The 22,314-nt window shown below is 43.4% G+C and overlaps 1 protein-coding gene across 4 annotated transcripts in view; it reads left to right on the top strand.

Annotated features, from left to right (window-relative positions):
• The window catches only part of SULF1 (sulfatase 1), a 193,266-nt gene that overhangs the window by 110,362 nt on the left and 60,590 nt on the right, over positions 1–22,314 (top strand). For all 4 annotated transcript variants that reach the window (XM_062188383.1, XM_062188382.1, XM_062188380.1 and 1 more), the window contains exons 5-7: positions 7,674–7,913; positions 16,612–16,763; positions 19,313–19,482. In XM_062188383.1, the coding sequence (XP_062044367.1) occupies positions 7,674–7,913; positions 16,612–16,763; positions 19,313–19,482 (562 nt within the window). The remainder of the gene's footprint in view (positions 1–7,673; positions 7,914–16,611; positions 16,764–19,312; positions 19,483–22,314) is intronic.

Below are 22,314 nucleotides of genomic sequence, written 5' to 3'. Positions count from 1 at the left end.
TCTGCTTTTCCCAGGCCATTAGCAAGAAACTGGAATGGAAATGGAGCTGCCAGGGCTCAAACCGTGCACATGGGATGCCAGCATCACAGGCTGATGCTTAACCTGCTAAGCCATAATCCTAGTCCCTAGAGGCTTCTAAGCCTTTACCAAACAACCCCTTACTTCCACTCTGAGAAGCAAAATAACTGAGCCAATTGGACCATTGATGTGACTCTAGCATTTCTCACATTCTTAGAAAACTGGACTGATGCTAACATCTAGGTAACACAGAGCCTATGGTTCTCTTATTCCATAGGTGGAATTAAGTCACAGAGATACTTTGCATCTTGTAAGAAGAGGTCAACAAAAGGATCCTCCAAACAAAACTAGCCCATAGATGTGTGTTGCTTGACCAACACACTTTTCCAAATTAAGTCAATATTTTTAAAAACCAAGTTTTATACTGTAACAGAAACAAACAAAGCCCAGATTCCTAGTTTTCTTGAAAATCTAGAAGAATGAGGTCTTGCATTCCCAGGAAGTAGCCATCAGTTCAAAGTCTGAAGGGAAGTTACAGCTGCCCCTTCAGAAGGGGCACTAAGATCCCCATCTCTCACTGCTGTTCACCATCACCCATGCCAAGGAGTTATTGCTATTTATCAAAGTGCCCGAATGCTTTTTTGTAAGGAAAAGTTCCATAAACTGACATCTCTATTGAATGTAAAATTACAAAAAGACACAAAAGCCCTATGATGTTTCTTGTACCTGGCTGCCTCTACTTTGCCTACCTTATGTGTAGCCCTGTAGGCAGGCATTTTACCTTCCATTCCCATAAGTAACTCATCTCAGATTTCAATAGCTTTTTGCTCTATGGGAGAGAGTGGGCATTTTGGATCTTAGTGACCTGGAAACACTACAGAGAAATGCATCAACTTTTCTCTTTCTCTTCCTCTCTCAACTTGTTTTTCTCTCTTGGTTTTAGCTGAAAGCATCTTTTTTTTCCCTGTCAATTTTCTAGTTTCAGTAGAAAAAGTATCCCATTTTATATTATTTCTTTGTGCTTTTATAACTAAAATATTAAATAGCAACTTTAAATTTTATTTTTTATATTTGTAAAGATTTTATTTATTTATATGATAGACAAAGCTACAGAGAGAGAGAGAGAAAGGTCTTCCATCCTCTGGTTCACTCCCCAATTGGCCGAGCTGGGCCACTTCAAAGTCAGGAGCTGGGAGCTTCCTCCATATCTCCCAGATGGGTGCAGGGGCTGAAGCACTTGGGCCATCTTCTACTGATTTCCCAGGCCGTAAGCAGAGAGCTGGATAAGATGAGGAGCAGCTGGGACACAAACCAGCATCCATATGCGATGCCGGTGTCTCAAGAGGAGGCTTCTATGAGTCATGATGATGACAGTACTTTCTGGTTTTGTGAGATTTTTCTGGACACCATAAATAAGCTTGATGGAAAATCTAATGTTTAGTAATACCAAATATTGAATAATCTATTGCTGGGATATTTGAGTCGGGAAAGTGAAGCTGTGTTTAACAGATCCATGGAACATTGTCAGCTTGTCTTTGTGCTCTTGGTCATTCAAATGAGGGGATATTTTCCCCCTCCTGAACTTTTTCATGCTGATGAGTTGGGAATCAGATAGTTGGAGTGTGTAGAATAATTCAAAATTCCTCACTGTGTTTTTTTTATCGTTCATCTCTAACCCATCACATCACGCATCCAAAAGCTGTCTCTTGAATCTTGACTTTTTAACTTCACTCAAATAGCAAGTGTAGTGGATCCTGCAGGATTCTTGAAGGTCGCAGTTTCCCTATTCTCAGACACTGCTGACTTGTTCAGCATCCTGGCCCAAGCCAGTTGCTGTCACAGCATCCTCCACCTAGCTTGCTGGCGCGATGGCAAACTTCCTCAGTCCCCACCTGGAGCTCTGGCACTATGAGAGTGTTTCCTGGCAATCCTGGGACTCAGCTGTGTCCTGGACCTCCCCTTGCCCCAAGCCCGGCCAGAGAGCAGTGCCCTGCGCTGGCTCCTCAGACCTAACTGCAGTAGTTTCATAGCATGTGTCAAGCTCCCACTCCACAGGACCATGTAAAACAACAAAGAATTCAGGCTTTCTGTTTGGGGATTGAGGAACAGTGAGGTGGAGAGGGCAAGAATAGATTGTTTTAAATGTAAGCCAGTATCAGCATTCTCTGTCTTAAAGCCCAAAAAAGTTAGTTGCAGCTCTTATTCCACCATTTGGAATTCAGATGTAAATTCCAAAGAAGGAGATGGAAGAAGCAGGAAAACTGACCGTGGTGGAATTGAGGTGAGAAGGGTGACATCACAGCCTCATTGCAATTCTCCTTACAAGGAGCACCTTGATGCTGTCATGCCATTTGCTCCTCCAGGTCCCTACCAGCTAATCAGGACAGCTCATATCAGCTCCATTTTAAAGATGAGAGATGCAAACCACAAGAAGTTAAAAGGGAGCCAGCACTGTGGTGCAGCAGGCTAAGACGCTGCTTAGGACTCCCACATCCAATAGTAGGGTGCCTGGGTTCAAGTCTCAACTCCACTGTGCTTCCAACTTCCTGCTAATGCACACACTGGGAGGTGATGGTTCAACCCTTGGGTTTTTACCACCTCAGTTAGAGACTCAAATTAAGCTCCTGGCTTCCAGCTTCAAGCTGGCCTAGCCAGATCCCAGCTGTTGCAGGCATTTGGGAAATGAACCATTGGATGGAAGACCTCTCTCTCTCTCTCTCTCTCTCTCCTGTTTGCCTTTCAAATAAAATAACAGAGAATAAATGAATAAAGTAAAACTGAGCCTCTCTACCTGTAGGACAGAATAATTGACCCATCCGCTGCTCTCAACAGCTGCGAATGCATAATCATGAACACAGTCTGATTTTTTGGTAAATGTTGCCAATGAAAAATCAATGGTGCGGTCACAGCAGCAGTAGATACTGAGAAAGGCATCAATCACTGCACGGCCATAAAAAAGAAGGTGGTGCTTGGTGCTTTCCTTCCTGACACACACTAGCTGGCAGGATGAGGGGGCCCAGGTTGTTACACTGTGTCGTCTGTGTCTGCCCAGAGGCTCCACCAAGATCAGAGTCCGTGACTAACACCTGTGTGTCAGCCCAGCAGCCCACTCCTCCCTCACCTGTACCTGAGCTCCTGAGATCATTTCGGCCATTAAGAGGGCGGGAGGCAGCTGAGAGTGCCTGTCAGCATCCCCGAAGACTCCAGATGAGCAAAAGATGAAGGGAAGCTGTAGGAAGTGAGACTTACCTAGACCGCGAACTGACATTTCTGTTTCTCGGTCTTGACAATGTGAATGTCACAGCCAGCACTCAGCCTAGACAGAGCTGATCTCTGAGACAAACTGCCCTCATTTGCACCTGGTCTCTGCTACAGGGGTCTGTATGGTCCTAGTCGTGTGATTTCACTCTTTCTACCTGAGTTCTATCATCCAGAATATGGCAAAAATAACTGGTGGTCCCCACCACAAAGGGTTATTGTGAAAAGGTGTGTGTTAAAGAGTGTAGAAGAGTACCTGGCTGAGGGTAAGTGTGAAGCCCATGCTTCTCCTTCCTGTCTGGAGTGTACCTTAGACTTGGGAGTAGTCTCATCCATTTAGATGGCTCAAAAAGATCCACCCACTAAAGCATCTTCCAACTCCAGGTTTCCTTGAATCTTCACTGACCTGGAATAGCTCTCCAGGTGTGGTCCATCCACTGGCAGACTCGGCATCCCCTGGGAACTTTCTAGAACTGCAAATTCTTGAGCCCCATCCGAGAGTCACTAACCCCATATCTCAAAGTGGGCTCAGGATTCTGTGACTATAATCTACTCTCCAGGTGAGCTTAAAGGTGGACAAGCATTTTTTAAAGAAATTTATTTATTTTATTTCTTGAATGGCAGAATGACAGAGAGGGAGAGAGAAAGGTGGGAGAGGGAGAGTTCCCATCCATTAGTTCACTCGCCAAATGCCCACAACAGTAGGGGCTGAGCCAGGCCAAAGCCAAGATCCAAGAATTCCATCCTAATTTCCCATGTGGGTGATGGGGTCCAAATATTGGGAGACAATCACCTGTTACCTCATAGGCACATTAGCAGGAAGCAGGATTGGAAGCGGAGGTAGGACTCAATCCCAGGTACTCTGATATGGAATGCAGACATCCCACCCAGTGGCTTAGCCTGCTGCACCACAATGCTGGTCCCCAAAAGTTGGATCAGAATAGCCTATTAGGATCCTCTCTTCACTGAGAACTAAGCCTGATGCCCACTTTCAGGCACCTCAGAGATGAAGCTGCGTTGTTCATGGTGGCTGCAGGGATCCAGTGTCTTCTTCTTGATGCGTACACTGGACCTTTGCAGAGATTGCTGGACACACAGCTGATGCACAGAAGGATGATCCTGAGAGTGAGAGAAGAGTCCTGACAGGAGCAGTCCCAGCAATTATCAATCAGGCTTAGCTTTAGCCTCCGTTTTTGTATATTATTGTACCCTTAAATCAGCTTTTCTTCTCCATTCCACATTTGTAGTCCGGATGAATCTGTAAACTGGAGCTTGAAGCTCTGTGATGCAGGACCTTCCAGGATGGCCTCCAGCTGCACCCTTTATTTATTTGAATTCAGCTAAGGCTCATACAGGAAACTCGAAGAGCTCACCCTTTGAAATAGGCTATTAGGCAATAAAAATTCATCAGTGGGACTTGTTGTTTTCCCAGAATTCAGGATTCTCCAGTAAGTAACCACTGCAGATATCTAAGTGGACAGAGGAGGGATGAGTGGACAGCCTAAGCCTCTCTTCTTTCTCTCCTCCCTCTTCCACATCCCTCTTCACCCATTTATGTCCAGGACACTTCCTCTCATTGATCAACCAACACAGATGAAATGTAACCTCCCTTCCTTCTTCCCCTTCCTGTTCTTTCTCTCTTTCTTCTTTCATTCTTTCTATTTAAAAGGCAGAGAGACAGAGAAACAGAAACATCTTTCTTCTGCTGGTCCACTCTCCAAATGACTGCAACAGCCGGAATTGGGCCAGGCTGAAGCCAGGAGCCCAGAACTCAATCATGACTTGAGCCATCATGTGCTGCATTCCAGGGTGTGCATTAGCTGGGAGCAGAAGCAGAGCCCAGACTCAACCCAGGCACCACGTGGAGATAGGTTGCAGGTGTCCCAAGCTATGGCTTAACTACTGCACCAAAGGCCCACCCAGAAGCACTTTTCTAAAATAAACTTCTTTGACAAATTGCTTTTCCGTTACTTCTGCACTACCAGTGAAACCTCCCTTTTCCAGCTTTCTTCCTGGGCTGAGAACCTTGAGGTTTCGGTCAACTCCTAGCCTTCTGAATCAACACTGCATCACCTGTGTCTGCTCAGAGGCACAGTCCAGTCCAGGTTCCTCTCCCCCAGGACTGGATGCCCTCAGTAACCTCTCGGCCTTCCCCCGATGGACCAGGACTACGACCTCCTTAACCACATGCACTGTTGCTACAGCAACACCTCTCCAAGATGTTTATCCTCATGGCATCATTCATGTCTTGGCCAAAGGACCTACTTTGCCTTCATTTGTCTATTCTAGCAAATCCGAGTATCTCTGCCCAGTCTCCAAGCCATTTGCTAACCCTGGTCCCACATTTTGTCAAGAAAATTCTCCAGATCCTTTGCCATGCCAGGTACTCAGTGTGTCATCCTTATCACTCTACCTGCTTCTTTTATTTTTTTTCTTTTCTTTTTTTTTTTTTACAAGAGGGGATCTTGTCATGAGACAGTAGGTTAAACCATCACTTGTTTTGTTTTTTTTTTTTAGATTTTTTTTATTTATTTATTTGCTTGAGAGAGCTACAGAGAGAGGGAAAAACAGAATGAAAGGCCTTCCATCTGCTGATTCACTCCCCAGATGGCCGCAACAACTTGAGCTGCACCCATCTGAAGTCAGAAGCCTGGAGCTTCTTCCAGGTCTCCCACAGGGATACAGGGGCCCAAGCACTTGGGCCATCTTCCACTTTTTTCCCAGGCCACAGCAGAGAGCTGGATCATAAAAGCAGCAGCTGGGGCTTGAACTGGTGCCCATATGGGATTCTAGTGCTGCAGGGGGAGGCTTAGCATGCTATGTCACAGCACTGGCCCTCCAACTCCAGAGTCTCACACATGCCATCCTCCCTAGCCCCCACCAGACACCTCACCCACCCCACATTGCTGCCCTCTTTTCCCCCTCATTTGTCCTCACGTTGGCTTTCTAATATCTTATTAAGTATTCACTCCACTCTCCTCTATTCTCACAGATACTGCCACATTCACCTTCTCATGGGTGTGTTGCTTTGCATATACCCCCAAATGACTTTTATATACAGGTTCTGGTCTAGGGAACTTAGTCCCAATGGCCAGAGGCAGAAAATTTTCCATTTGTTTTGATAATTCTATACATGGGGGACCACCCCAGAGAGCTGACTGTTAGGATGTTCAGCATGAGGTCGGCAACACTTGATGTTATTCAGTGTTGATCCCCCTGAAGACTACAAGAGGAGAAGGAGCAGTGAGGAGTGCCCCCAGCCGAAGCCTATTTTAGGGGGCTCTAATAAGACGCAATTAGAAAACATCCTAGGGTGTGTGAAGAGTAACTCTGGTATATGAAGGAGTCAGGCTAACTGTGGCCTTTGGGACGGCCGTGTGCGTCTCCTCCGCTCTGAGTGCCTGCCTGGTTTGCATTAGGATTTCCTCCCTTGCTGGAAAACATAGGCTTTCTCTCTTTCATTGGAAGAAGTGAGACCTGTTGGGAATCTACGGCTCCAGGATTCAAATGCAATGGCTTGGCTGTGGTGCTGTGAAGTGCAGTTCTTGACAAGTCCTGAAAAGACTATTGAATTCTGGCCTGTTCTTTTCTGCGCTTTTGGATGTGTTTCAGCTGCAGGGTTTGGCTGCATAGAGTAATCGAAATCAATTTTTTCTCTTCCTCAGCAATCTTAGGTTTCCATTTCTCCCTTACAGTTAAAATGGAACATTTTGCAACCATACAGATACTTCTGAATGCAATGCAAACAAACAACCAATCTTTAACAAGTGCATGTATACAAGTCAAACTATAAACTGGTGATCATGTCAATGAAAAAAAAAAAAAAACAAACCTGAGGTGCACATAATTGGTGAGCTCCCCCGGGGGTACCAAGTTACATTGAAGACCTTTTTTTTTTTTTTTAATTAATACACTCATTTTGGAGGGACTTTTACTTAACAGGGATTTGTTTTTCTTTTCTTTCATGTTATTAAAATGCTCCATGTAGTAATCCCAGCAATGTCGGTGGCATTTTGTACATGTGGTGGGCCGGGAGTTTTGATGCTCCCTGTACCCGGCTATTGTTCTCCAGTAATCTTCAAAGGGCCACTGGCCTTTGAGTCTGCTCCGTATCTAAACTTCGAGCTTTCATTATCAGATTAGCCTGCGTTTTTTTTTCTTTGTGATTAAGGAAGGGAGAAGCTGAAATGTGCTTATTATTCTGCAAAAGACTTGAGAAGGTAGGATCCTTCATGTTTAATTTTGTTCTAGAAATGAGAGCTGATCAAATTATAGACTTCTTCCAGCCAGGGGAGGGAAAGTAATAAATCAGGAGAACAGAAGCACTGAGTGACACGAAACAAATGGGTCCCCGTGCGGTGCACCACACTGAACAATGCTGGGATTGTGCCTTTCAGGGTCCCTGCAGGTCATGAATAAAACCAGGAAGATTATGGAACACGGAGGGGCCACCTTCACCAATGCCTTTGTGACCACACCCATGTGCTGCCCGTCCCGGTCGTCCATGCTCACGGGGAAGTATGTGCACAACCACAATGTCTACACCAACAATGAGAACTGCTCTTCCCCATCGTGGCAGGCCATGCATGAGCCTCGGACTTTCGCTGTATATCTTAACAACACTGGCTATCGAACAGGTAAGGGTGGCATTTCTGGCCCATGAACTTCTGGAAACATGAACTTCTTACATGTGAGACAATGCACTATGTAATGCAATGTATGAACTTCCAACAAGACCTTCAATGGGAGTAGTGTAGCTTCTCTCTTCTCTACCAGTTACCTCCCTACCCCATACTCTTTCTTGGAAAAATATACAAATGAGATCCCTTAGAAAAAAGTCAAAACATTTCTCAGTAGACACAGTATGAAATTGCTGTAGATACCCCATCAGAGCCTTCTAGCCTTTGGAATTTTCCAGAATAACTTGCAGTGGAAGAGTTTTTGTCTCATTTACCTGCTTACTTCAGCCTCCTAACTATCAAGGGATCACAGCTTTTGTTAGATGTTAGTAAAGTCCTACTGTTTGTTTTCTTTTTGAAAATTTCTATTTGAAAGGCAGTGAGACAAAGGGAGAGAGACAGAGACAGGTAAAGAGAGATCCTCTATCTGTTTGTTCATTACCCAAATGCCCGCAGTAGTCAGGGCTAGATAAGGCTGAAGCCAGGAGCCTGGAGCCTGGAGCTTTGGAACTCAAGTGCTTGAGCCATATGCTGCAGCCTCCCAGTGGGTGCATTAGCAGGAAACTGGAATCATAAATAGAGCCAGGCACCCTGACATGGAATGCAGGCATCCCAAGTTGCATCTTACCCTCTGTACCAAATGCTCATTCCCTGTGATTGTCTTCAATAAGATAGTATCAGGTGTTTTCACAATGCTTAGCACCCACCCCAGAGTATTGTGACCCAACAGATTATCAGAATTATCTATTGAATTAATTATTGACTGAATTAATAAACCAACAAGGTATACCTTGTTGATTCACTTGCTTAGTCATTGACAATTAACAGAATTTGGAAAGTTTCTTTAGCTTACATCATAGTGGTTTGTAGGTCTTGAATGTTCACCTCTGTCTTCCAGAAAGGAAGGTGTCCCAGTTACTGTACTTACTGTCATTTACCCTGCAAGTGGCCAGGAAAGAGTTGGTTACTTGGTCTTTCAACAGTTGAGGACCTCTTTCAAGAGGGGTCATGGTCATGTCAGTCTTTCTAGAAAGAAGCCAGCGTCTTTCTGGTGCTATTCTCCTCAAAGCCCCTTTCTTCCCAGCATTCCTTCAGATTGTCTGAGTTTTTCTTCGTGGAAGGAAATACGGATGCTGACAGAGGGGCTGCAGTGTCAAAGTGGAGTTTTTGGGTTTTTATTTTTCCTTCAGAATCATTTAGCTGTATTCCTAAGAATTATAGATGTCATCATTAAAGCTTGTTGTAAATGATTCTCAGGCCTATAGAGTATTTGGAAGGTTTAAAAGTAAAGGATTCCAGATAAATATTCTCTTAAATGTCTTTTGAAAATTAAGTTAATCTTTCCCACTGGACTCAGGAAATACATGGCCATTTACTTCTTTCCCGAGCACCCTGTGGGCACTTAATACTTGGTATTTATGGAATAACTTATTGATTTGCATGTGATAGCAGTGTCACTCGCTAGCATTTTGAGATCTCTGCTTGCAGAAGCAGTTCCTCTCATGAATCTCCAGGGCATTTGCCTATGCTTGGGAAAGAAACTAGGTTACAGTGGGGTTACAGAGAGAGCCCTATCCTGAATGGTTCTCTCACATTAGTGGTTTAAATTTATAGCACCTTTCATCTGAGAACTCTAAAGCAATTTGGAAATCCATCAAACATCCCTGTAGACGTTAAGTGTACTTGGCTCCGTTTTGTAACTGAGATGGGGATTTCAAATATTGTGTGACCAACCCAGAATCAGAATCAGAACTGCTGCCCTAATGCCTAGTTCCTGAGTTTAACCACCAAATTGCATTTTGCTCATGGGAAGTGTTGTGTGAAATCAGTGCCTTTCAACTCCCAGGCTCCCTATAATTTAATCCCTAGTGGCAGATATGGAGCTCCAAAGGACGAGGACTTTCACCGCAGCCAGAGTGATATGGATGGTGTTTGTTATAAGAAGTAGAGATGTAGGGTGACAGAGAGCCCTCCCAGGACTTAGACCAGTCAACAAGGACTTGCCAATTTGTTTCAGGGCTGAATCAGCAAAGGAGTGAAAGGATTAGCAAGCTTTTATTGCTTACCTACTCCATACCAGACATTTTAGCCAAGATATCTAACCTAATTTTTTTTTTTTTTTTTTTTTTTTTTTGGACAGGCAGATTTAGACAGTGAGAGAGAGAGAGAAACAGAGAGAAAGGTCTTCCTTTTTCCATTGGTTCACTCCCCAAGTGGCCGCTACGGCCGTCACGCTGCGCCGATCCGAAGCCAGGAGCCTGATGCTTCCTCCCGGTCTCCCATGCGGTACAGGGCCCAAGCACTTGGGCCATCCTTCACTGCCTTCATGGGCCACAGCAGAGAGCTGGACTGGAAGAAGAGCAACCGGGACAGAATCCGGTGCCCCGACCGGGACTAGAACCCAGGGTGCCGGCGCCGCAGGCGGAGGATTAGCCTAGTGAGCCGCGGCGCTGGCCTAACTTAATTCTTACAGCAAGCTCTAAAGAAAGGATTCACCCATGTTACCAATAAAATCCAAGACTTCAGAGTACCGTCTAAAGTCACAAGTTCATCAGCTCAAACTCTTTCCTCTTTCATTGTTATTCCTTTACATATTATTCTGTCCTGCTTCATTCCAACTCGCCTTGTAGACATACACAAAAATACCTCAATACAGAACAATAAAGGCCATGGCAAATAGAAACGAAGAGTAGAATTAATTAGAGTCAAGGCCACGGTTCACGTATCAACTGTATGCCATAGATTTTTAGGGAAAAGCTGCATTTTTGGAATGAATCTTCAAGCTATTAAGAGTGAAAATGGAAATACCCATTGCAAAGCTTGCTGGGTCAAAGGATAAAAACAAACTAGTTGCATCTAGGAAGCTTAGTATATCCTGGTATTTATTTCAATAATATTGTGCTGTATGCATCCTTATGACAAATTAAAAGAGCTTTACTAAACTCAGAGATAAATTAGTTCAATTGCCTGATGGCTTGAGAAGCAAACTTACACCCTAAAGAGTACTGAAGGGACAGATCTAATGTTCTAACCAGAAGAGAAGGCACCAGGATTTTAGTCTTTAGGGTGCTTTCTGGTATAGCACCCGAACGTGGAGGGTTAGGTGTGGGGTGAAGCACCGGAAGGCTTTCCTGATGAGGACTGTCAGTCTTTCTCCAGCCCAGCGAGCCTGCTTCAGCAAGGAGGTTTTCTCCTGGGAAGACGTCTGAGTCTAAACTCAGGGGTTTAATAATGGAATTTATAGTGACACATCCCCTAAAATAAAGGGAGTTCTTTAAGGGCAATAAAAACCCAAAGCATTTACATGGAGAGAAAAGGAGAATGGACACTCGGGAAAATAAATTTTTATTTGCTTATTAGTAAATCTGAAAGATGAAGTGGGGAGAATAAAATGGCAGTGATCTATATAAAGTTTGGATTTCTATCTGATGTGAAAACATTAAAGCATCTCAGATAATTAGGAAAAGAAGAGGTCTTTTTGACAACAGTTCTTGATCCAGTCCTGGACTATGACCCATTCAAAAATACACAAACACCTAAATATGCTAGGAATCCTAGGAAATTAGGAGAGTCAGTGAGTGGCTATTAAACCTGCATAATTATTCATGAGACACGAACCTAATGGAGGAATGCCAACACATAAAGGTTGTATTGTTTTCCTAATAATGAAAACATTATTTGGAACACTTAGCTGCAAGTCTAAGAAAAACAATGAGGGAAGCTGAAATATGTGTTTTACATAAACATCCATCTAAGGGAAAAGCACAAAACAGCCATAAGTTTTATGAAGAACAACTCAGAGCAGACAAATTACTAAGAGGCTTATTTTGGGTGGTATCCAGAATACATGGGTTTAAATGAATTGAATTGATCCAATATTATATTTACTATTGTATGACATGATTTTTCTTTTTCAGAACTGAGGCATATTTTTGGACTGGCTGTAGTCTAAATTTTTCTAACTTTACTCATGGAAAATATGAGTCTGCAAGAGCTTAACCGATCAAGAAGGGAAAAATACAGTAACATTGTTACTGCACTTCGTGTCCTGACAAGTGAAGTGGGAATGACACTGAATTATCTATCAGGAAAATGAATATCTTGCCTGGAGTCTGCTCTAAACTTCCTAGTTCAAATTTCTTCTGAAAGTGTAGATGTTAGTACAAATCTTGGCATAAATACTCAAGTAAAAATAATTAGCCCCAATCAAAAGGCAGCATCAAGTCTAAGAGAAAACCCTATGCTGAGACTGGGCGTTGATGTCACATGCTACTCTGCCCGTCTTTTGTTTTAAGGACTTTCCAACCCATGTAGCACAGGGATTGCCCTAGAATGATTCCTACAGTCTCCTTCCACTCCGAAACTATATTGTAGCTTCAGTATACTCACTGTACTGATTATATTGACTGGTTTAAACATTGCAGTGTTCAAATTACAGTCATAAAACATGATATACAGAATCGCATATGAATTAAATTTTAGTTTCACTAACTAATTCTACTTCACATTACTGGAGTAGAAAGGGCAATATTTAATAGAGATCTGCAAAAACAAACCATTTTAAAAAGGATTTTTTGTAATAAATGAATCGTGAATTCATCTACGGTCTAATCCTGTGTCTTCATACATGAAAAAATTATAATATGCTAGAAAATTTATTAATTTTTTCTCTTCTATGGGATTTTCTAAAATGCAGAGTCCACTTAAAGATAGACTAATATTCTTATTTTTGTGCATTATGGAATTATAGACATTTTATAAGTGAATAACCATAAGTACAGCATATATTTATTGACCCATCGTGTGTTTAGAACTATACTGGATACTAGGATATGAAAAGTTTTAAAGTAATATTCTTGTCTTTAGAAGACTTATCACCTAGTTGGGGAAACCAGACTCCAATACTGACATACATTGTCATTTTAATCTGGTTCAAAATTATGTCTACTTATGGGGACTACTGTGAAATCCTGCCACCCCAAATCTATCAGTTTCATGTAGTAAAAACTCAAATAATATAATCATTAACACATTGAATATATAATTTGAGGTGTTAAATAAGATTTGCATTCTCTGCGCTGTCAGATCTTTTGTGTAGTGACTATTGCTCACTTAAAAATAAGTGCCTTTTCTTCTAATAGTTCAAGGAAATTCTTCTAAAGGTTATATAACAAGTAGTTCTAGGCAGAAAGAGTGTGGCCTACAGCCAGCAATCATTATAATTAGGTCTTTCTCCCTATCTCCCAACCCCCTTCCACTTTCTGAAACAGCTGGGAGGAGAATGATGTGGAAAAACCTGTCAACATCATGTTAGCTATGCATTCAGATAGCAATAGTTGCCACTGCCAAAGGATAAAAAAAATCTTCCAGCTATCCATAACTTATCCATAGACATCATGGCAGTCCAGGCTGGCAAGTGAAGTTCACCTTAGGGAGGGAGAGAGAGACTTAATACATGCAGAGGAAAAAAATTAGAAGTCCAGATAATCAATTGCAGAGTGCTGCCAGGAAGCACAGTGTTGAAAAAGACCAAGGTGATTACAAATGAGTCTCAGTGTCACGAGGCAACAGCAACCAAAAAGAGAGGCTGCAGGAACTTGAGATTGACAGCGCTGGGTGCCGCATCGTGGCGCATGGGGGCCTGGTCTCTTGGAGCGAGTGCGATGGGTGAGGGCACATCTGGAATACGGAGTGCATTCTTCACACTCCATTAACACAGACACCAAAAACCTGGAGGGAGTTCTGAAGCAAGTAACAGGGACTATTAAGAGACTTGAAGGAATAGTTTACAAGGGAAGGATTAAGGCAGAGGGTAATGGCATGGCAATGGGTAGCAAACAGTACAGAATTACCTCAAAAGTAAAACAATGAGGGAAGGGCACCAACAACTTGCTGTCCTGACATAGGGGAAGATCCACTAAAAGTAGCAGGAAAAATTGAAAAACAAATTAAGCAAGAAAATGTTATGCCAAAGAGGGAGGATGTGCTGCCACAAAATAAACCTCACTGGGGAACCATGTGTAACCTGACGAGAGATGTTTGCAAATGGCCTAGAGCCCAATTTGGTAGCACTGCAGAATGGTAAATTATTTAGTGTGGAAAGACAGAGCCAAAAGGATAATGCTAATATTCTTATAGCATTATTGGCCAGCGCTGGTTAGGAGCCTGGCATCCCATATAGGTGCTTTACATCTGGACTCATTTTATCCTCGCCACAAGCCTACTGCTGTTACCCTTCTCATGCCCTGGCATTGCAGCGGGGAGTTGGAGGAAAGGGGTGAATCAATGGGTAGCCAAGGAGCAGAGCTGGGATTTGAACCTAGGCAGGCTGGCACTGGGGGTTCCACACTAAATCTCTCTGTTCATTTCCCTCTTTGAAAATAAAAGGAGGAGAAAACAGGGATAATCCCACCCCAGAGGAGGAGCCCAGAGGAAAAAGCAGGACCAGACGAAGCTCAAAGCTCCGGGCAACAATCCCCTTCTGAGTTGACCGTGACTGGGCATGGCCTTGGTGTGCCGCCGGCCACCCCAGCTCACGTTGCTTTGGGTCAGAAAAGAAAAATCATCCTGTGGTTCTATGTGGAAAGGTCGCTGAGTCTGTAAAGACGAGAACCCGTCATTAGAAGAGCTTGTCCTGTGCCTGGGCAGCCCAGAGGGAACCCTGAGTCATCCGGCGGGAGACTCGCTGACACTTGGCCCTACACCCAGCACCCCACCCAGAGGCCCCCGGGGATCCTCCAGCTGAGGGCTGCATTGACTCACTCATTCATACGTTCAACAAATAAGCACTGTTATGATTCTCAGTCCAGACTCTTTTCAAAGAAAATAAATATAAAAAGAAAAGCTAAGGCAGGCGTTGTGCACAGTGGGTTAGCTGCTGGAGACACCCATGTCCAAGGTCGGAGTGCTTGGGTTCCAGTCCTGTCTCTGCTTCCTATCCAGCTTCTTTCCAGTGAACACATTGGGAAGCAGCAGATGATGGTTCCAGTACTCGGGTCTCTGCCACCCACGCGGGAGACCTGAGTTGAATTCCCAGCTCCTGGCTTCAGCCTCAGTTGTCCAAATTCGAGGAGTGGTCTAGCAGATTGCTGCTTTCTCTCAGTCTCTTTAGACTATGAATCAAATGCAAACCTGAGAATTTAAAAGTCCAAAGCTTGTAGAATCCCCAAAATATATTGGGTCCAAGAATCCCAGGTCAAGAAACAAGTTAGGGGCACAGCAGTTTAAGCTGCTGCTTGCAACACTGGCATCCCATATCAGAGGGCTGGTTCAATCTGCTCCAATCGAGCTCCCTGCTAATGTGCTTGGGAAAACAGTGGAAGATGGCCCAGGTACTTGGGCCCCCAGCCACCCACGTGGAAAACCCAGATGGAGTTCCTTGCTCCTGGCTTTGGCTTGACCCAGTTTCAGCAGTTGTGGCCATTTGGGGAATGAACTAACAAATGGAAGTGCTCTCTCTCTCCCCACCCCATCTCTCTTCTCTCTCTGCCATTCTGCCTTCCAAATAAATAAATAAATCTTAAAAAACAAATTAAAAATATGAAATCTTTCCAGGGCCTTTTTTAGTGCACCATGGCATTTTTTTGGCCTGGATACTTCTATTGTATTATCATTCTATGAAAACTAATAATGTCTGTAGGAACTCTGTGTTGCTAGAATTTTTCATCAGCAGCAGTAGATGTGCATGTTCATAAAACACACATAACAGGGTTGACACTGTGGCAAAGTAGTTTAAGCAGTCCACCGGCATCGCATATGGGAGCCAGTTCGAGTCCCAGCTGCTCCACTTCTAATCCAGCTCCCTGCTGATGGCCTGAGAAAGTAGCAGGAGATGGCCCAAGTGCTTGGGGCCCTGCAGTCATGTGGGAGACCTGGAAGAAGCTCCAGGCTCCTGGCTTTGGATGGCCCAGCCCCAGTCGTTGCAGCCATTTGGGGAGTAAACCAGCAGATAGAAGACTTCCTCTCTCTCTCTCTCTCTCTCTCTCTCTCTCTTTCTCTTTCTCTTTCTCTCTCCCTGTAACTCAAGTAAATAAATAAGTAAATAAATAAATAAATAAGTAACTCTCAAGTAAATAAATAAGTCTTCAAAAAAAACACAGACATAAACATAAATGCCCATGGTACGAAATGCCTTGGACATACAAACCCTAACCATACCCCATAAAAGTTGGGTTGACCATAGTTCCCTGGTTAAGAAAAATTGTAACCTTTGGATATGTAAAAACAAAAACAAGCTTTTTCCCTAGTATTTTTATAATTCACAAATAGGAAACTTTTTTTTCTCACAAAGACTGAACTTTCAGTTCAGTATGGCCTCTCGGATTATTATATGAACTCGACAAAAGAGTATATTTTGGTTTTATTCCAGTAGGACCGTGAGTAATAAATTCACTCAGAGTGCCATGCTCATTATGGTGATTTTATTGAACTCTAATCCGTGTACTTGGGTGCTACCTATATTTATCCCAAAGGAAAATGTGTATATGTCATTTTGTCAAAGGATCAGAGTATTAAGCTAATATTATTTTGGTGTTACCATTACCTAGGTTAACTTTTCTTGGAACATTCTCTATTACAGGTCATAATTTCAGTTTATGCATTTATTTATGATTAGTCATTTCATATGAGAAAATAATCCTTCTTTTCCCCATTGCAGCCTTTTTTGGAAAATACCTCAATGAGTATAATGGCAGCTACATCCCTCCTGGGTGGCGAGAATGGCTTGGATTAATCAAGAATTCTCGTTTCTATAATTACACTGTTTGTCGCAATGGCATCAAAGAAAAGCATGGATTTGATTATGCAAAGGTAATTTTCAGGCACTTTTACACTGCATCAATTTACTTTGTGCATAAAGGGGGAAAGCCATTTTCAGTGAGTTACAGTATCCACAAGATTGGCTTTCTATGTTCTCACAATGTTACAATAAGAAATTTTAAGGTAATTTTAAACTCCAGGCAAGAAAAAAAAAAAACTGTCAAGGAACACTGCCTTTGAATAGTGATTTTTTTTTCCCTTCATTAGGATAAAAGGCAATCAGCCTTTGATAAAAGAATCAAGAAGAGCATAGATCCTTTGCTCTGTCCTGTGATGGTTTTTGTTTGCCCCTCTCTGGATGACTGGTCCACCTAATCAAATGCTCGTCGTGTAGTGTTTTAGTTTACGTTGGGGCAAAATTACATTTTGCCCATGATTTCAGATTTAGAAGTAAGAATAAAAGCAGACATGCGCAATAGTTAAAGGTTAGGAAACCGCATTCCTTGTTTTTACTCCTGTCTGACACCTGCCCATGGCAGCAAGAGTTCAACCGAAGAGAGAGTCCACCGTCCTAGGATTCCCAAATCAGTTCATAGAAACTGAAACTGACAGGTCCCATGGTTCTCAAACAAATGAATCCCAGATTTGACTTGAAAATTCACAAAGGTTTTATGGTTGCAAACTTGAAATTTAAAAATGTCTGGATTGTAAGAGTGAAGGGGAAGTTTAAGAAATTCATCCAGGCAAGGAGTCTTTGGAAAGTCCATGGGAAATGTGCTTCAAAACAGAATTATGCATGGGTTTCAAATTTTTGGCATCAAAATACACACCTTTTAAAATTCTGCTTTCCATGAACTTTTTGAATCACCTTACCTTCGAATTTAGCCTGCTAATTTATCTAAAATATCCCCTTTCTTTCTCACCACAGCATTTTTCTGAAAGAAGCTAAAAATCCATGTTAGCTAGCAACCCCTTCCAACTGGCTGGAAATCGGAAAGAGGGAACTTGATTTAATGCTGGCACGTGGCTGTCTTTGTGCTTGGTCTGCTTTGAGCACAAGGGACTGGGGAGAGTTAGGTGTGAATCCCACTCTCTCATACCCTTTGGAAAACAATGAATGCAAATGAATTCACAAACATGGCTAATGGACTTCCAAACTCATCAAAGTTGAGCCTTGACAGGGACCTTGGGGGCAAATGTGAACAACATGAACAACATCGTCCTCATTTTAAAAAATGAGGAGAAAGCCCGGAGTGGTTGAGCCACTCACTCACCATGGGTCATTTCCCACTGCATGCAACGGATGTGTGCCACATGCACTAATTGTCACCGCTATCATCTCTATCTGTGGGGATGCTTTTCAGGCTCCTTGTTCAAGCTATTAACCTTTCATTCCCTGTTGTCCTAAGGAGAGCAAAGTAATCAAGATTCTCTCCAAATACTAAATCAGCGTAACTTGTTCATTATCACAGCTGATTAAGTGTCAAAGACAACTGTGTCCGGAAAGAGTATCTATCTTTTTTTTTTTTCAGTGAGGGAAGGAATGAAACAGACACCGGACAGAAGAAGGGGACAGCCTGTGGTCTTGTCCTCACCATGACATGTGACACAGATTTGTCCCTCTAGCACTGCTGTCGCAGCTGTTCTGGTCCTTAAATCCACAACATGTGATTAGCTGTGCCTGGAAGTCTTTGCCATTGTGAACATGGCCCGGGACTTTCTGAATAAAGTTTATACTGGAGCTCCAGGCCAATGATACACACTTAGAGGAAGCAGGTGGTTTAATTTAAGTTTTCATCTTTCCTTTTCATTCCATTTCCCCTCTCCCCCTTACAGACTGCAAGCAGCCCCCGACTGTGGGTTAAGTCATTTTATTAGTGAGTCGGGCTCTAATCCCAGCAGCTGTATTACTTTAGTTGTGCAATTAACACAGTATAATCTGCAGGAAATCAACTGCTCCCCATATTTAAGAGTTTCAAGTAAATTAATTGATAAAACGTTGCAAGTTTTTCCCTATGCTCGGGGATTTTTTCCCATGGCTTTGATTAACGATCATTGTTTAATTTTCATAGTTGAATTTGCAATTGGAAGTGAAAATATTTTCTTGTGTTTGTGCACTTGTGTGTGTGTGTTTGGGTGTCTGTATGTGTGTGTCCTGCAACTGTGGACTTGAAGTGGGCGTGGGTGCTTCCTGCCCTTGAAGTAATTAAATTTTTTGCCAACAAATTACATCAACGAAACCTGAGCATGAACTACATATCCGGTGTTTCATGTGCGCAAGCACTTGCAGTGCCAGATCTGTGTATTATCATGGGCACACTTGACTTGCCTTTTTTGTTTGCTTTCCTAACTATTAAGGTGTATGTTACTTAAGCTACACTTTCAGCATATCACTGAGCTAGCCACCCTAGGAAGTCCCTAGGAACTGGTTTTCTCTTTTCGAGAAGATGTTTTGCTGCCTTGGAAGGAAGGAACCATTTTCCTTCTTGCTTCAGGCATCCCCTCTGCAGCGAGTCCCTTCTGAGGAGAGCAGTATTCAAATGTGATCTGATAACTGTCACCTTTTGTAATTGTTGTTTTGTGTCAAATGTATGTTTCAGGACTACTTCACAGACTTAATCACTAACGAGAGCATTAATTACTTCAAAATGTCTAAGAGAATGTATCCCCATAGGCCCATTATGATGGTGATCAGCCACGCTGCGCCCCACGGCCCTGAGGACTCGGCCCCACAGTTTTCAAAACTGTACCCCAATGCCTCCCAACACATGTGAGTAATAACCGCGACGCTGCCACCTGCCGCGGGGAACACGGCCCCTTCCTTCCTTCACTTCTACCCCGTTTCCTCCCACACTGCACATCCACAAGGCAGGAATGCTGCCTCCTCCTGATGAAAATTAGGGGTTTTCTTAGGAATCAGGTTTCCGACATTTGCATGTAGTGTACTGGAAAGGAAGAGCCTTATGGAGGGTAGATGTGGACAGTTTTTATCGAGGGTTCTCTTTTGTCGCTTTAAATCAAACAGGAGAACTTTAGGAAGTTCATAGAAAACATGTATCATGAAAGAAAAAAAGCGATGCATGGATTTTCAATTGGGGGGGCACCAATAGAAACTTCTCCTCTCATTACATTTTCCATGAAGTCCCCTCATATTCATGAGTCGGATCCAGTAATAATAAATAGCCCAATGGTATGTTTTTCATAGCCACAGAGTGGCGACCCTGGGTCTGGTTATAGAAACATAGGTTTATTTTCTAGGCAAATTCTGCAGCAGCTTTGCTGCAGATGTATCATGAGGATTGCTTGCAGGAGGCAGCTTGAGTGGTTTGTCCAGGAGGCCTTCCCAGGTCAGGGCTTTAAAATAACCGATGTTTCTTTCTGAGAGGCAGGAGAATCAGAGGGGGCAGGTTTGGGGGGGAGGGGCAGGGAGCTGGGCTGCTGCTGTTGGGGAGGGGGGAGGTGAGCCAGAGAGCAGAGAGCTGTAGTATGCAAAGGATTCTCACCGGCCAATGCTGTAATTATCTGGGGGCTTTGGAAGTACAGAACATGATTTTGTTGTTGCCGCTGCGGACACAGCCTACTCCCAGCCATTGCCAGAAGCATGCTTGTCCACACAGAGCACTTGGATCTGTCTGCTGGAAGTTTGGTCATGAAAGAGGCAGAGAGCAGGGAATTGATCTGCTCCTCTTACCACTACACCTTCAAAATTGGTTCCTTTTTTTAACACTTTTTAAAAAGATTTTATTTATTTATTTGAGAGGCAGAGTTAGAGAGAGAGGGGGAGAGAGAAAGAGAGAGATCTTCCATCCACTGGTTCAATTCTCCATAATGGCCACAATGGCCAGAGCTGCGCCGATCTGAACCCAGGAGCCAGGAGCTTCTTCTGAGTCTCCCATACAGGTGCAAGGGCCCCAGGACTTAGGCCATCTTCCACTGCTTTCCCAGGCCATCAGCAGGGAGGTGGATTGGTAGTGAAGCATCCAGGACTTGAACCGGCACCCATGTAAGATGCCGGCACTGCAGGCGGCGGCTTTACCTGCTACACCACAACGCCCACTCCCAGAATTGGTTCTTAATCTGTTTGTGCTTCGACACCATCCCTTTTCATCCACATGGATTTTCTAGCGAAGATCCCCAACGGACCAAAGCTCTATGACAATAGATACAGGGATGCCCTGTTTACTGGCCATCCTATGTCCCTGGGAGACCCCTTTCTTTACGTTCTTATTTTGTAGAACTCATTCACTGAAGATTTCTTGTCAGTAGCCTCTATCACACCAAATGTTTAGACTCAAAAGAAGTAGGTCAGAGCTGGCTTGAGACAGGAGCTAACAGTAATGATGCAGACAGGGTGGGGAACCTACTGAGCGTGCCCAGGATCTTAGAGGATGGGAGTGTTTTAATGCATAAAGTATTCTCAACATATCGAGAAGGTTGTTCCAGCCACTGGGGAGTATGGCCTGAATGAGCCATTGTGTTTTGGAATCGGCTCCACAGGCAGACACACAAGCCTCTAACAACCTTACCCTACATTTCACCCTGGCGATCAGCTTCCTGCCACTAAATTCACAAATAAAGCTCATGAGTGGGGAGTAGCTCTCCATTACTGCTTATGCATTTACTAACCCACTGACTCAATGAGAGGAAAAGATTTTGCATCTGTTCCCTTTTCTTTTGAAGCAGAAATGAGGTTGCCCTTGTACAACCATAAACCTAACAGGTGTTTCCCTCGGTTTGAGGAGAGGGCTTGACAAAAATAAAACTTTGTTTTGTGGTTCCTTAGAAGTCAGCCTGTTTTTGAAGCTTCCAGGCCAAGTCCCAAGACTATGGGAAGATCAGGTGCACGCCAAGGGATTCTGACAGCTCTGTGGCATAGACAGACAACTACATGAGGGGAATTTGCACAGTTCTCAAGGCCTGAAATTTTAAAAAGCATCGATGATGCCAACAGTGAAGAGTTTATTTCACTCCACAAATATTTATGAGAGCAGCCTGGGACATGGTATATCACAGCAGTGGTATAGGCCTGAGGAAGACACAATCACTAACATTTAGGAACTGGTATGCTAAGAGATCGAGAGACCAGGGCCCACAAAGTCACCAGGGTTTGTTAATCAGCTTTTATTGAAACACAGCCAGGCTGATATTCTTAGACATTGTCTGCAACTGTTTTTGCAATATAACAGCCAAGTTGAGTAGTTGTGGCAGGTACCATATGACCTGCAGTACCTAAAATATTTGCAATCTGATCCTTTGCAGAGTAAGTTTGCTCTAACCTCTGCTCTTGGCAAATGGCCAGTTAGTCATATAACCAATAGTCCCAGAAGTGGTAAGTTTAGAGCAGATATTCATGGGACCGTGGGATTTTGGAGGGCAAACTGTTCACTGCATTTGGGGGGAACCAAGAAAACTTCAAGGCCCAAGAGACATTCGAGAATGGGTAAAATCTCTTCAGAGAATTCTACAGCCATTCGGTAGGTGATTTCAGGAAGAGAATGTGGCACAGACTAGGGTCTCTGTGTAAGCAGGGTGATCTAAGACATGCACTAGAAATTGGAGAATGGGGTACAAATGAGGCAATATGGGATAAAACTTAAGAGAG

The sequence above is a fragment of the Lepus europaeus genome, chromosome 4 (genome assembly GCF_033115175.1).
Source record: "Lepus europaeus isolate LE1 chromosome 4, mLepTim1.pri, whole genome shotgun sequence".
Taxonomy (NCBI): Eukaryota; Metazoa; Chordata; class Mammalia; order Lagomorpha; family Leporidae; genus Lepus; species Lepus europaeus.
This window is presented reverse-complemented; position numbering and strand designations above follow the sequence as displayed.